Source organism: Perna viridis, chromosome 4 (assembly GCF_037379345.1).
Source record: "Perna viridis isolate PV_CMFRI_1.1 ecotype Kerala chromosome 4, ASM3737934v1, whole genome shotgun sequence".
Taxonomy (NCBI): Eukaryota; Metazoa; Mollusca; class Bivalvia; order Mytilida; family Mytilidae; genus Perna; species Perna viridis.
The window spans coordinates 47196215-47213336 of record NC_142448.1 but is presented as its reverse complement, the minus strand read 5'-3'; the positions used below and the strand labels follow the sequence as shown (position 1 = coordinate 47213336).

At 33.0% G+C, this 17122-nt stretch overlaps 1 protein-coding gene across 1 annotated transcript in view; it reads left to right on the top strand.

Annotated features, from left to right (window-relative positions):
- Positions 1 to 15897, top strand: part of LOC148620309 (DNA ligase 1-like) — a 61725-nt gene extending 45828 nt beyond the window's left edge. Inside the window, exons 18-24 of the mRNA XM_088581081.1 lie at positions 2344 to 2550; positions 8388 to 8604; positions 9773 to 9855; positions 11221 to 11373; positions 12642 to 12839; positions 14263 to 14355; positions 15756 to 15897. Coding sequence (XP_088437207.1) covers positions 2344 to 2550; positions 8388 to 8604; positions 9773 to 9855; positions 11221 to 11373; positions 12642 to 12839; positions 14263 to 14355; positions 15756 to 15833 — 1029 coding nt within the window. The 3' untranslated portion in view covers positions 15834 to 15897. The remainder of the gene's footprint in view (positions 1 to 2343; positions 2551 to 8387; positions 8605 to 9772; positions 9856 to 11220; positions 11374 to 12641; positions 12840 to 14262; positions 14356 to 15755) is intronic.
- The last annotated feature ends 1225 nt before the right edge of the window (positions 15898 to 17122 follow it).

Below are 17122 nucleotides of genomic sequence, written 5' to 3'. Positions count from 1 at the left end.
ACTCTGAGAATCTTCATACATTTATTAATTAAGAAAAAAGATTGACAAGTCTACCATTTTCCCGTCGATTTTTCAGAGGTAATAATGAAAGCACATGAAACTGAAACTACGAATCAATCGTACATGTAGTTTGTAAGTATTAATTTGTTGATTGAATCGTTTTAACACAGAAGTCAACAGACCATTTGATTCAATATACAAAATGTGTTCGCGATTTTCTTTTATAAGTAATCAACATTTTTTCATCACTCAGAAGTTTTCGGCTGTTTGCCTATGTGATGAAAAAGTTCGAGAGATATGATGTTTTGTTTACATTTTAGAATGTCCACATGTGGTCCTAACCGAACTCGTTCACTCGCTCTGATATTTTGTAAAAGACAGGGTATGTGATGAAATAACACACTTTCCAATGCAGAAGTTCTATTGATCCACACTGTGCAACAGTGACTGTATATGAAGCTGGTGTATTACTGTGAACTATTTTGTATCTCATCTAACCAGTTGAAATTTCTGTGTGTATCCATATGATTGCCTTGATAGTTGTGTGAAGTTTCCTAAAATCAATTTGTTTTATCGGGAATCAATGATTCCAAGAAAACTTCTCTTCTTGAATACCTAGCACTTTCATCTGGAAATCTGCTGTATTTAAGCATCACTCAAGTTTGCATGCACTCTGTGCAGGTGAGGAACAAGAGAGTATAAAGTAATATTGATATTTATCAATATATGGACAATTCTGCTCATTTGCACACTGGGGACTATCTTGTTTAATGGTATGGATATTTTATCCATTGTTGTAGAGTCTCTGACAATTTCTAAGATGAAGAGCAGAAGTAAAATCCCTGTTCCTTGATAATTTGGTGTTTTTGTCACCTGCACATTCACTCCATAGCCTATACCCTTTCATTTTGAAGTTTTGGAATTGGTTATTCTTGATATCAATATGCAATGACTACATATTGATTTAACAACTGTTCAAATTCAGTTTCAAAAGAAGTTTAATTGTGGAAGAGTTGCTTTGATGATAATTTAGACACATGGAATAGATATAAGATGTGGTATGAGTGCCAATGAGACAACTCTCCATCCAAATCCCAATTTATTTGAAGTATAAACCATAATAATAAGTCTAAGTACGGTCTTCAACATGGAGCCTTGGATCACACCGAAAATTAAGCTATAAAGGGCTCCAAAAATTACTAGTGTAAAACTATCCAAACCGGAAAACCAACGGTCTAATCTACATAAAAATTGAGAGACTAGGAACACTTATGAACCACATCAACAAACGACAGAAGTTGACATCTTTTCTAATGTTCGGACGTCTAGGGTCGCACCATTGCTCCGGAGAATAATGTCAAAACAAACATGGGGCGATTTCCGGGCAGAACACCTGTGAAAATGGCACTAACTTCCGGCAACAAAAGCGCGTAACTCAACTATACTAAAGGTTTATACAATGACAGGGATTCATTTTGGACCATTTCGAGAAAGTAAAAACAACTTTCAACAGAATGTTCCTTCATTTTCCCAACAACCACTCACAGAAGCGAATTTCCAAGCCCAGTACTGTGCCATAGATGCATTTTCCTCCAACGCACAACCAAGTCCGGGTCCCATGTATGTTTTACTGGAACAGCCCTCAGTATTTTGAAGTTAAGCTGTTTATCATGCACTTGACTTCTGTCTGTAGGATCTAGTAACAAATAAAATAGCTAAAATGCATGAATAATCTGAATATAGATAATTAATTTATATCTATAGGTTAGAAACCACTAATTCCACTTCCCATAGGCTTCTATGCTAATTTCACAATATTCAATGGCTTCTCCGGACTTTACCTTTAATAACTTTAACCTGCAATGGACTATATATCAGCATGTTTCTACATATGTCAGCTCACAATCCTCAGAATGGCATGTGGGGTTAGCAGCCTTCCAGTGCAGTACTGGTCACCAGAAGTGAAGGGTCTATAAATAGCATGGGAAATCCCAGTGTTTTCACAAGATAGGGGTATATTTAGAAATCATTATGGAGATTAGACTTCATATCACAAGAAGCAAAATACACCTATAAAATGTACAGAAATGTTTTTCCTTTCAGAAACTGTTTAAATTTTTTAAATAAAATGAGATTTTTTTTCACAGCACTATGAGGAACACAGGTAATTTTTTGCGTAGGACTATTTTTGCGTACGTTCCAAATGCTCATTGGTTGAATTGGTGGTCTGTAAACTATATCTTTGAAATAAGAACACAGTAAGTTTATTATGACAAAATCCTAATGTTTTTTTTTTTAATGATAAAGGCATACAGTTACTTTTGTCGTCAATTATTTTCTTAGATTCACATACTGGAAGATCGAAAGGTTCATATTTACAGTAGGAACTCGGAGAACAATACAACAAAGTATCCAGACATTATAGCTAGAATCCCTAAAGTAAAAAAAGATTCATTGAAGTCTTGTGTCTTGGACTCAGAAGCTGTGGCATGGGATGCCGAAAAGAAACAGATTCAACCTTTCCAGATTCTGAGTCATAGAAAGAGAAAGGTAGGTAACTCTGCAGAAAAGAAACAAAATTGTTAATTTTATAAGTACCATATTTTCCAGACTAAGTCAATGTGGAATATAAGTCGAATTGCCCAATTTTGACCAAAATCGACGAAAAAACATAGGTAAGTTGAGGGTCAGATGTGTGCATTTATATCTTAAGTGTTAGCAGAGATCCGAGTTGAGCGGTTTGTTTTCAACAGCATATTATTCCAGAAATGTTACTAAGTATAAGATTTCTGAATTAAATAAATATCTGTGTTTTTGTTAAAGTGTACTTTGTCAGCGAGTTAGTTATTTTTATTGAATGGCTTGTCAATGGCTCTGAAGCCATGTATGAAATCATAACCATGTCAAACGTGGGCAGCCATGTGTGAAATAAGCTGGAAATTCATTTGATGAATTGGTCATAATTACAAGCGGTGGTAATTAGTTAATAATATTACCTGGTATTACGAAATACAATATAAAATAATTATAACCTGCAAATTTGGTTGCAATTAGCCATTTAGATAACACCTTAATTGAGTTATAATTTGAGCCACATGCAAATGTATTACGACATACCATAAATGGGTATAAATTTGCATACTAAAGGACAGATAACTCAAAAACACTCGATAATGTTTTCCAAGTTAAAAAAAAAAAAAAAAAGGAGTTTTTTTAGCGTATCTTCTAGAGTTCATTTATATATTTTAATGGTTTCAAAGTTTCAGAGTTTTTATTAACATCATCGTATTCATACATAAAGGATAGCGGCAATGATCATTAATCTTCGAATTCAATTGCCGGTTTGAGTGGCAGCTTTCGTTAATTGCAGTTTACCAAAAATTTTGTATGAATATTTGCCAAACTGTAGCTGGTAATTACTAGAGTTGCTAACTATTCTCAGTAGGGAGAATATAGAGCTGTCATCTTTGTTGATATTGTATGTAAGTGTGAATGTTTTCTGTATTAATTTTGATATGCTGCTTTTATTGTTGAACAAATCTTATACTTTAATTTATTATGGAAACTAATGTATCTATATTGTCATTAAATGTAAGGGGTATGGTCTCCAGTGCAAAAAAGAGGACTGATATATTTAACTGGGTAAAGGAGAAAAAAGCTTCTATCATATGCCTTCAGGAGACACATAGTTCAATGGAAGTTGAGACCGCTTGGTCTGACGAATGGGGAGGTCAATGTTATTTCAGTCACCATAGTAGCAGAAGTGCTGGGGTTTGTATATTATTTCGCCAAGGGCTTGATTACACTGTTAATGATTCTATTATCGACCCCAATGGTCGATATATTATTTTAGACCTGAAGCTGTATGAGCAAAAACTAACCCTTGTTAATTTATAGGTTTCAATACAGACGAGCCAGGTTTATTCACTGAGATATACCAGAAGGCAGTTGCTTTAAAAAATACTAGCTTTCTGTTCTGTGGTGATTGGAATGTAGTTCAGGATTATAGCATTGACAACTTTAATATTCGGTATAATAGAAACTTAGCTTGTCAGAAAAAAAATAGACGAGATGAAAAATAACCTAGAGTTTGTAGATCTTTGGAGAACATGTCACCCTGATACAAGAAGATATACTTGGTGACAGCCTACACCGATTAGACAAAGTCGTCTGGATTATTTTCTTGTCTCAGAGGATGTATTTTCTCTGATGAAGTCTACGAGTATCATTCCCGGATACAGGACTGACCATTCTGCAATTTTGTTTTCTTTCTCTGCTAGTCTTGAGAAACGAGGGAAAGGATACTGGAAGTTCAATTCCCTTCTACTCAGGGATGGTGATTATGTTAACAAGATTAAAGAATGTATCAGTGATACTGTTGAAAAATATTACCTAGAGGGTGATAAGGAAAACTAATTTGACGTCAAGCTAAAATGTGACGATCAGTGTTTTTTTTAAGTTCTCAAGATGAAGACACAAAGTACATCTATAGAATATTGCATTAGAAAATCAAAACTTGAGAAAAACTTGTATCAGAAACTTGAGAATGATATACAAGAATTAGAGAATACTATGAATATTAGTCCCAATGACAGAATTCTAGAGTCATTGAATGAAAAAAAGCTAGAACTTGAACAGGGGAGAGAGGATTATATATCTGGGTTATTACTGTGATCTCGTGCTAACTGGCATGAAAATGGGGAGAAGTGCACAGAATATTTTTGCAAGTTAGAAAAGAAACATTCAGTCAATAAGACTATTTCAGAGCTGATTGACGATAAGGGGAATCACCTATCAGATCAATCAAGCATTTTATTTGAAGAGAATTTCTACAAAAAGCTTTACTCCTCAAAACCAATTGATAGATCTGATCAGTCCTTTTTTGAGCATAATGTCAAGTTGACAGAAGATCAGAAAAACATATGTGAAGGTAACTTGTTATTTTCTGAATGTTCTGAATCATTAAAGGGTATGTGTAATGGGAAAAGTTCAGGCTCCGATGGTTATACTGTCGATTTTTATAAATTTTTCTGGCGTGATATTGGACCTTTTTTTATATAGGTCCCTGTACTATGGGTATGAATCTGGAAAATTTTCTCTTTCAATACCAAGGAGTCATAACATGTTTACCGAAGGAAGATAAGGATCGAGGGTTTATGAGCAGCTGGAGACCTATCAGTCTCTTAAATACTGACCTGAAAATTGCTTCCGCTGTATTAGCTAATTGGGTCAAGTCTGTACTTCCATTTATTATTAGTGATACTCAAAAGGGTTTCATGAAGGATAGATTTATCGGAGAAAATACGAGACTTTTGTATGATCTCGTGCATTATTTAGAAGAGAATAACAAATCAGGGTTATTGCTGCTAATCGATTTTGAAAAAGCCTTTGACTCTATAGAGTGGGATTTTATAACCAAAGCATTGCAAAGTTTCAATTTTGGTAATTCTTTCTGTAAGTGGTTTAAGATCCTGTACTCTGGAACAAAAAGCTGTGTGATAAATAATGGTCATATGTCAAACTTTTTTGACTTAGAGAGAGGGTGTAGACAAGGTGACCCATTGTCACCCTACATCTTTATTATTGGTGTTGAGTTGCTAGCCATGAAATTGAAGGCAAATGGAAATATATGAGGTGTTGTTATTAATGATACAGAACCATTAGTAAGTCAGTATGCTGACGACACTTTTCTGATGCTAGATGGAACAGAAGCTTCATTAAATGAATCATTGACATGTTTTGACTCCTTTTACAAAATTTCTGGGTTGAAGGTAAATAAATCAAAAACACAAGCAGTATGGGTTGGGAGTAAAAAGTTTTCAGATCAAATATTGTGTCTAAACTATGATTTAAAATGGTCACATTCGAACTTTTGTGTTTTAGGCTTGGACTTTTCCTTAGATTTGAAGAGCATGGTAGATATAAATTTTTCAAAGAAAATAAAGGATGTTTCCAGAATATTAAAGAGCTGGGAACATAGAAAGCTTACCCTTATGGGCAAGATCACAGTTGTGAAAACTTTAGCAATCCCAAAACTTATTCATCTTTTTACATCTTTGCCAAACTTGTCAGAGAATAAACTTAACGATCTTAATACTTTATTTTTTCGATTTATTTGGAATGGAAAAGCTGATCGTATCGGTGATTTTGATCAAGGTGGGCTTAAGATGATTCATCTTCCATCTTTTATTTCTTATCTAAAACTTTGTTGGATTAACAGATATTTTAGTAATTCAACAATTTCATGGCAAAAGATACTATTGTATGATTTGAATGAGTATGGAGGTGAACGTGTATTTCAGCTTCAAGCTGACAAGATAAGTGAAATTGGAATTAAGTTTAACAATCCATTTTGGAGAGATGTTTTATATAGCTTAGCTTCTGCTATACCAAAAGTTACAAGAACGTGTATAGAAGACTTCTTGTCATTAGATATTTTGAATTTTATTCCCTGTGAGGAAATAAGATATTATAGTGCATGGAAAAATTATGGTGTGGAGAATATATGTGATATCATAGATGCAACTACAAAAGATTTCTTTACGTTTGTTAAAATCAAAGACAAGATTATGAGTAATAACTTCATGAAATATTATAGCTTATTGTCAAGAATACCTCGTTATGTAAAAGAATATGTTCGAATGATTATAGGAAGAATTGATCTGCAGAATTTCAGGGCTGAAGACCCTTTCCTGAGATCCATACTTGCTGTTAAAAAAGCAAAATTTGCTTATAGAAATATGAGAGATGCAGTGTTTTATGCTCCCACAGAAAAGTTTGTAAAATGGGGGAACATTTTGGAACTTGAGATACTTGACTTTTCTAAGTATTTTGTACTCTTACATAAGATGTGTAAGCACACATATTTGAAGACATTTCAATATAAAATTTTGCATGCAATTCTTCCAACAAATAAGTTTTTATATAAGATACATTTGAAAGACACAAAATATTGTACATTTTGTAAACATGAAGAAGAAATACTGGAACATTTGTTTTTTGATTGTAGAGTTAAAAAATATTTTTGGAATATATTATCACAAAAAATTAAGATTTATTACATTGATTTTGATTTGGATAGACAAAACATAATTCTTGGTTATCCTTCTGGAACCCCCTTTTTGAACTTCTTTCTTGTAGTTGTAAAGAATTATATCTATCATTGTAAGCTGAAGGAAAAAATCCCTTCATTTGTGGAATTAAAGTCAAAATTAAATTACTTATATAAGCTAGAACAAGTTTCAGCAAATCAGAACAATATGGTAAAAGTTGAAAATCGATGGGCCCCTCTAAGACACATATTTCCATAGTAGATATAAGTATTCTTTGTACATGTATTAAACATTACAAAGTAGCTGTAATGGTAATGTAATATTAATACTGATACAGAAGTGTGAATGTACTGTATACAAGAGAGAGAGAGTTTTTGTTTTTTTTCAATAGGTATATTTTTGATTAATGTGTATTATATTTCATAATAAGTGTAGTCATGCTTCAAATTTCTGTTTTTCAATGCAAATCCATAATACACCCTTGTCAGGTGGTGATGGAGGGGATGATGTAAAAGCCTGACTGAAAAACAAATAAAAAAAAATATTTTGTATTAAGGCAATCAAAAACAGATCTAAAGAAATGCATTGTTGATGAACATTTTTCTTGAAAAATCCTTAGGTAAGCAGGGTTCTCAATAAGTGCCGGCGACCGGCTGTCTACTTTGACATTTGGTGCCGGCTATTTTGTTGCTAAAAAACATAAATTGAAAAAAAATGTTTGGTTATTTCACGTTTCATACATAAAAATATGCATCAGAAACCTTCGATTGCGGTGTTTATTGTGATGCAGATTAGCTTTCTTGATAAATTCATTTTTTTTTTTGTCGTGATCGGCAGTACGAATGAATAAACAAACTTTAATCGTGGTTAATTTGGTGCTTTTGTAATGGACGTGATCTGTTTTTTACAAACGCAGTACTGATTCCATATCACAGATTCCGTATGTGGGGAGTTTTAGAATCAATTCAACATTTCCGGTCATCATTGACATGTCACAGTGCAAGTACACAAAAATATCATCTTATTTTACTATAAAAGTGATAGATTGTGTGTATAAACAAATGTCAACATCTTTCAATGACTTAATGTTATTTTTAGCTGTGATCAGGCTTATTGAGAACCCTGGATAAGTCGAAGTGGACAATAAGTCGAGGCTGACACTTTGCTGAAAAAAAATATCGACTTATAGTCCGGAAAATTCTTTTTTAACATTTTAATGTTGGCCAGTTTTAAATAGTTCAGAAGAGTCATTTTGATAATCATAAATTTTAATCATAAAATGTCCACACATTCTGAATTAACATTGATATGAATGTCTTTTTAATTCTTTTATAGGATGCAGATGCTTCAGAAATAAAGATACAAGTATGTGTGTATGCATTTGACTTGCTATACCTTAATGGTGAATCTCTAGTCACACAGCCGTTCAGAAGGAGGCGAGAATTACTTCATGAATCATTTGACGAAATTGAGGGAGAATTTGTGTTTGCAAAGTCTAAGATTTTATCTGATACTGAAGAAATAGCTGAATTTTTAGAAGAATCTGTTAAAGGTAAGTACTTGAATATCTCAAAACTTGCAATTGGACACTTTTTGGGTTTTTAAATCTTCAGGATCAAATTACCTTATGTCACTGGTCTATCACTGGAACTTCCTAATTATTTCTAAATACTACACAAAAATTTAGTCCAATTGTAATTCCTTTTATATCATTAAATACTTTTTTTAATAACCAGTAAATATGTTTATTGCAATTATTCAGCTCAGTGATATTCTATTATTTCTGCAAATAGAATTGAGATCTAGTCTTCATATCAACTGAAGATATGAGGGACTTGTTTTGGCCTTGAAAGATATTTAGTAATAAATTCGCATTCAGGAAATTTAGTTCTTGTAGTAATGTGTCAAGAAGCATAAAATGTGTAAAGCATGTTCCATTAAACACACTTATCAGTCAAATTCTCAGTCATTTCATTAATAGTTTGCCATTAATAAACAGGAAGTGAAGAGCAGTGATTTTAACCAAGTAGAATTGATGGGAAAATTCAAATTGATAAAAGTGTCAGGTTTTTGGAAATCTTATGTTCATCAAGGAAATTATTTCGTAAGCTGAAATTGGTTTTATTTAAGAAAAATAATTGATCTGTTACTATATTTTTTTTTTTTTTATGTTAATACAAATTAACTATTGGACAATTTTAAAAATTGAGGAAAAAGGTGAAATAGGACAAAATTTGTATTAGTTTGTGAAGTTGGATAAGAAGTATGGATTGACTATAGTTTAGGGAAAAATCAGTTTTTGATCTTCTATATGAAAAATGCAAATGTATGATCACAATTATATTTTTCTTCCTGAAATAATCGACAAAAAAGCATAGGTAAGTTGAATTGGGCAGATAAGTCTAAGGTCAGATGTGTGCATTTATATCGTAGGTGTCAGCGGAGATCCAAGTTGAGCAGTCTGTTTTCAACAGCATATTATTCCAGCAATGTTACTAAATATAATATTTCTGGATTAAATTAATAATTGTGTTTTTGTTAAAGTGTACTTTATAAGGAAGATAATTTTGTCACATGCTTGCAACTTCGGTAGATAAATAAACTAAAAGACAAAGGACACGCACAATTCTACTTTTTGTTGGCCTGATACTTAAAACTTTTGTGACACTTTCAGAAATAGGATAGCTTTTTAGATGTCATATGATACCTCTTTATTGTAGGCAACTGTGAAGGGTTAATGGTGAAGACATTAGACAAGAATGCGACCTATGAAATTGCCAAGAGATCACACAACTGGCTGAAAGTTAGTACATGTAATACTAAAGTCTCTACACTTTCTGTAGGGATTGGAACATTTTTATTTGTTAATGCACGATTTTAATACATGAAGGCAATTTTTAATTCAAAATAAGGGAGGGTAAAGTTGATAAATTGGCAATTCTGTATGATTCTAAAATGCTGACTGGGAAACGATTCTTGCAAAAAGCAATTGTAAATTGCTTTCAATTTGTACTTTTAACATACTTATGATACAATGTTCATCTGCTTAATTTCTTGTGTGCTTACACTTGTACTATAAAAAAGATCTTCGACAAATAATTCTTAGATTTAATATGCTTCACCTTCGTTTTGGATTAAAGTATGAGAGGATACTTAAATAATTTAATTACCAAAATATTATCACGAGTCCCAATAAATCTTTAAGCTTTGAGTGATCATATTTTGTTTATTCGCGATAACCAATTTATAATCCTATTTGTTGTATAGATTTTTGAAATACTGTTTTATGGTGTGTATTATGCACACATTTTTACATAGAAATAATTTCCAGAACATGGTGGTGTGTATTATACATCAATACATAAGAATTGGCCACGAAATTAAAGGTTACATAAAAAGACATTGTGTAATGTAAACACAAACAAACCAGAAGTGAAATGTTCCTAACAGAAATTTTATCCAATCATCAAATACATCTTTAAGTATTAAATTTTTAGTGATATTATCTTCAAATCATGTTCAAATGACTTAATAACATGTTTCAAACAAAGGTTGTACAATATTTCCGTCTTATAAAGCATGGTTAGAAATCAATATGAAACAACTAAAAACGTATCTAACGCATCAAGGTAAATAAATTGATCGATCAAGTGCAAAATGTTGATTTTTGTGTCTTACAAAATTTTACTGCAACCTAAGTCTAAAAAACTTTTTTTTCACATGTTTAAACCTTTAAAATAGCACTGCGCACAATACATAAATGTGCACTATACACACCAAAATACGGTACTTTGTGGATTTATATCAAAGTTGTGATGTTTTGGCGGGAACATTCGGTAAAACACTGCTGTCTATATAATAATATCTGTCCAACCATCTATCACTTTTATTTTACACTTCATGTCAAAGATGTGAAATTTATCAAAATCAAAATTATTTTATTTTATGATATTTATGTATGAAAGATAGATTTTTATTAAAACAATTTTAAGGCCCATGAGGGGCATGATCACATAACACAACACTTATCTAATGATTAAGTCTACATAGAATTAAAATACATATAGGAAGATTATAGCTTACAACAGTCAAGAACTGTGGAGTTGTTTGATAAGGGTATCTGTTAAATGAACCAAGTGTGCATTCATTTGAAACATATTTGTTGCAGCTCAAAAAAGATTACTTAGAAGGTGTAGGAGACACACTTGATGTAGTAGTGATTGGGGGTTACCTAGGAACTGGAAAGAGAACAGGACGATATGGTGGATTTCTATTGGCTTGTTATGATGAGGAAAATGAAGAGTTTCAAAGTATTTGTAAGGTATAGGTGATCTGTGTTTTATCAATCATTGGATTATTGTTTTTTATCCGAATGATTGAATTAGCATAACATTTTGTTCTTTCAAGGAGGTGGGTATTTACAAATTATACCCCTGCTATCTTGGAGAGCAGGTACACTGTGTTACCTGTGTCCATCATTCCTTATACATGATTTCCGATATCAATTGCTCTTTGTGATGGGGGTAGGGAAAGACGTCTCCGGTAACGGTTTGTTAGGGCTTGTTACAGAAAAAGATGGTCTTTTTCAACTTAAGTCTTCTTCCTACCGTCTGCAGTGCAATTTAGCTCAGCACACCGAAACTTTGAAGAGGTGTCAACTTTGATTTTTTTATGCTCATTGAAACTTACATGTTGAATAACTTTATTTGATCATCCAAGTGAAAAAAAAGTTTGAACTACTCTACCTGAACTACTCCGCCTGAACACTACTCTGCCTGAACTACTCTACCTGAACACTACTCTGCCTGAACTACTCCGCCTGAACACTACTCTGCCTGAACTACTCTACCTGAACTACTCTGCCTGAACTATTCTACCTGAACACTACTCTGCCTGAACTACTCTACCTGAACTACTCCGCCTGAACACTACTCTGCCTGAACTACTCTGCCTGAACACTACTCTGCCTGAACTACTCTACCTGAACTACTCCGCCTGAACACTACTCTGCCTGAACTACTCTGCCTGAACTATTCTGCCTGAACACTACTCTACCTGAACTACTCCGCCTGAACACTACTCTGCCTGAACACTACTCTACCTGAACTACTCCGCCTGAACACTACTCTGCCTGAACTACTCTGCCTGAACTATTCTGCCTGAACACTACTCTGCCTGAACTACTCCGTCTGAACTACTCTTCCGCCTGAACTCTACTCTGCCTGATCTACTCTGCCTGAACTACTCTTCTGCCTGAACTACTCTGCCTGATCTACTCTGCCTGAATTACTCCGCCTGTACTACTCTGCCTGAAATGAAATTTATTCATGTCTTTTTAATTCTTTAGTGTGTTTATCAGTGCATTTTCTTAAAGACAGATTTGAGTGAATTTACATTCTCATAATAACTTGTATGTAGGGAATCTCTTAAAAATTTGTGTGATGCTGCAAAAGGGAGGTAAATCAAATTGATTATGTATGGACAGAGGAGGGTTTGTTTTGTAGTAGGACCACTTCAATTCTAGTCTTGATTGATTTAAATGCTTTCACTGAAAGTAAATTAACAGCACAAATTTGTTTTTCATTCCAGATAGGGACTGGGTTTACTGATGAAGATTTAGAGAGACACTCTGGCTTTTTCAAAGACCATGTGATTGACAAGCCAAAACCATACTATCGTTATGACAACTCTCACCTACCAGATCACTGGTTGAATGCTGTCCAGGTGTGGGAAATTAAATGTGCTGATCTGTCTATATCCCCTACACACAAGGCAGCTGCTGGCTTGGTAAGATTTGGTGCAGACCTTTTTATATGTTAAATGAAAAAAAAATACTACTACTATTACTGGTATAAATCTGTGTTAAATGAAAAAAAAAATTACAGTTGTTATTTTGTCAACATGTCATGGCCAGTCATAATTATTTTGTTAAATAAAGTATGAATGAAAGAAGTGTTTTTGTATTTACATGATCAGTTTGTGTAGAACCTCATCCAGGTACAGACAGGTTTTCCCAAATTCTATTTTAAGCCTTCGGGTCTTAAATATGTCAATCATATTTATTGTTGTAAAAACTAGATTATCATCAATCAGAAGGTGTTAATAATGGATTAAAAACATAATGGACATAAAAGACAATTTAAATGATTTCTAATTACATTAAAATAAACAAGCACCTAGGTGAACAATGACTTCTGATGACATGCCAAACATCAACTGATGTGAACACTTATAATGGGTTCAGCTTGGGGTATTTTTTGTCCCTATTTAAATTCTTCCGACTACAAATGATTATCAATGTAAATTTAATTTTCTTTAATGAGCTGAACAGTTTTTAGTGAGCTTGGGTTACTAGGCATAAATATCGTACGAAAATTAAGTCATCATTCATTCAGTACAATGTCTAAGCGAAAGCGTAACAGTCTCACACTTGTTGACAAGTAAGAAGTTATAAAACTGCAAACATTGATGAATATTACACTGAATCCTGGCTGAAATATAAAATATAGGATTTTCTATTTATAGATGAGAGACACATGGTTTTACTTATAAATACACACAACGTAAAGAAGGTCAATAAACAAGACAAACACAATATATATTATTATTTATTGATAAAAGAACAATACAATGAGACGGTCTATAACAATTAAATACCAGATCAGAAATGTTGAACAGTGGTATCCCTGGTTGATCCACAGTATCATCGTCTTACCTGAACTCACACTTCCGGTAAAATCGTAATTTCGGTTATAAGAATAGCTGGGTTATTTACATAATTTTCACTGGCAAATAGGCTATGCAAATAAGCGGAATCCACTGTAATTGTTAAGTTTAACAAAAGGCAAAAAAAATTGTCTTGTTTCCTGCTACCAGCAAGAAAGATAGGGTAGGTAATTAGAGAATTATTTTATTTTACAAAAAAATATATTTTGAGTTAATGGGAAAACAATCTTGACTTTAATGGTGAGCCAAAATGGACATAAAATGTTAAGGGCACAAAAAATAGGGTAGATAGGGTAGCAGGATTTTTTTTTTTTTTTGGCCTAACAGAAATAGTAACACTTACATCTTGATTGCAGGTAAGTCTACCTTAATGTTTTTTTTTTATGGTCATCTAGACGTTTGTTTGAGCTTTACGTTGGTATTCAGCAATGGTGTGCAAATTATACCATAAACATGAATGTTATAAATAAGCCATTTTTTTAAGGTTGATCCAGAGAGAGGAATTTCATTGAGGTTTCCCAGATTTCTTAGGATTAGAGATGACAAGAAGACAGAAGAAGCCACATCTGCCTCTCAGGTTTGTGGACTTCATTGTTATTATAGGAATAAAAATTAGCAGTCACCCAGTAGCCCATCGCTACTAGAATTTAAGCTGGGTTACCGAACTTTTGGGTTTAATTAAGTTGAGCATATAGAAAATATTGGTCTAGGCTCCCAGCTTTCACCCCTGCATTCAAACGTGTAGTACTAAAGACCAACATATTTTTCAGATTCTTTAAATTTTTTATTTGGATTAAATTTGCCCCAACTTGCTTGCAGCATATAACAACTAGGAATATAATCAAGAATTCAATAGAGGTTCGTTTGAAAATATAAAAAAAAAATATTATTGCAATCTTTAGTATGCTGTATTACTGTTTCAAGGTGTAAATTTACATCTGAAATATTAGAAATAAATGCATAGGCAATTCTAATTCCAGATCTAAAATTTTGCCTGAAGATAGGCATGTGGAAAGAGAACAGTTTTGAAAACTTCTAAGAGGTGATAACTTTCCATACTATATCTGGGTGATAAGTGAATCATATCTCAAAACCTTTTTTCATTAAGTTTACTTACAAATATATCATTCATCTGTCATCTTCTGTTGCCGTCATTGTTAACTCTTCTCCTCTGAAACTTCTAGACCAATCAGGGCCAAACTTGGATCGAATGTTCCTTATGGTATTCTGCATAGCACTGATGTGGGGATTTTTGATCCATCGATAAACATTGGTGTGCAGACAGTTTTTCGCATACATTTCAAAAACCATTAGCCCAATTCTGACATGGGGGTAAAAGTGTTTGACATGATGAGATCTGTTTTTGGTTAAATTTTCGTGCTAATCTTTTGCTCTATGGTGGAGTAGTTGCCATTTTTTTTGCTATTTTTAACATTATTTCTTTAAAACTCTTTACTCTGAAACTACTGGATCAGTAAGAACCATACTTGGTATGAATGTTCCTTGGGATGTTCTGCGTACAACTGATTTGGGGATTTTTGATCCAGTGGAAAACTTGGCTGCCATTACTATAAATTGAACATGGAGCGCAGACAAAAGTTTTTTTACATATATCTTCACAACAGTTGGGTTTAGCCAAAGTTTGAAAAATGTTCAGCTTGATGAAATCTATCTGTGCTCAAATTTTTATGTTAATCTTTTAAGACATATTTGAGTTATTAGCCTTTTTTCATTATTTTGATACTGCTTTAAAAAATTTTCTCCTCAAAACTACTGGACAGGTTAAATAAAAATTGATATGATTGTTCTTTAGTTATAAGCATTCAGAATTGTTTATCAAGATTAAACATGGCTGCTTTTTTCAAAAATAGTGTTGCTTTTAGAGCTAGGTGAGCAATTCGGACTTTTTAGAGACTCTAGTTTGAGTAGGTTTGATTAATGGTTAATACAGAACTATACATGTATGTACACTTTCAGGTTGCTGAAATGTATAAAAGTCAACAACAGATACAGAACCAAAATAAAGATGATAAAGACGAGGAAGACTTCTACTAGACATTGTTTATACTCATTATTTATTCTAATCAATTTTTATCCAATGAAGTGACCTCACAAATCAGATTTTGTTTTAATTTTGCCTCTGTATTCACCATGTATCAGAAAGGTTTAGTGTTGACTCTGGGTTGACCACTTCCTTCTTTTTGTTATGCCACACTATCAAAGGATCTAAACTTAGAACTAGTTGGGCTAAATGACCTCATCCCTTATTTGATATAGTGTGTTGATTGCTTGACCTAGATTTGATATTCATAAGCATCAGTTAGTTTGTTGAGAACTCAATTTTGAGTAGGTTTACTAGATGAAGAAATGTGATTTTTCCAGATTTTAGGATATCTGTAATTTAACCTTTATGATTTTTAATGTTTATTTTTTGTCGCATGCCGCTACACAGAAGGGGACATAAATATACCAGTATTCATCCGCCTGGTCACACTTGTGGACGCATCTCCTTGGTAACGGCTTGACATATTTTGTTTAAATTTTATAGCATTGTTAGTCACTATTTGTAATTTGCCTCCATTTCGATTTGACAAAATTTACATGAATTATAGGACTTCTGCACTTCCAACATTTTTTTTTGCAGCAGTGGGGCTATAAGTTGCTTGTTGAACAAGTAATACTGTGCCACGGAAGTGACCATGTGTAGTATTACATTACTTTACTACAGTCAGCATGTCTATCTGTGCTCATAACAGATTTCTCTGCTTCCATTGGATGTGATGTTTTTGATTTGGTATACACCTTTGGCTTGATAACTTGCAGTGTGCTTTTACTCATTTATATCCTGTTTACTGTGAGACTTAATACATGTAGCATAAGAAGATATTATTAAAAGTTCTCATTACACATCTGATATTATTCTAAATTTTGTGAAGATTTGTTGTGTGTTTATAGTGAAGCTTTTGGGATTTATCATATAGAAAACAATGAATTATCAAATGTTCTCTGTGAAAAAAAATTCCTTTACAACATGTGAAATGAATTCAGTAATTTCACTCTTGGACTTTCTCCAGTCAAATCCTCACAACACTTTCCTCTTGTGACATTTACTTTATTGGAGATCACTGATGATTCAGAATATCAATCTGCTGTCAGATCACAAAATTCAGAATTACTGGTAATTTAAAATTCTAAAATGATGTGCCTAAAAGGTCTTTAGACCAAAGCCAAGGTAAAACTTAAACATATGACAGATGCCATAATCCAACCAACATAAAGAAACTAGTCCTATTAGAATCAGAAGAAATTATGGAAACTCCAATTTATTGTTTATTTGTTTGTTT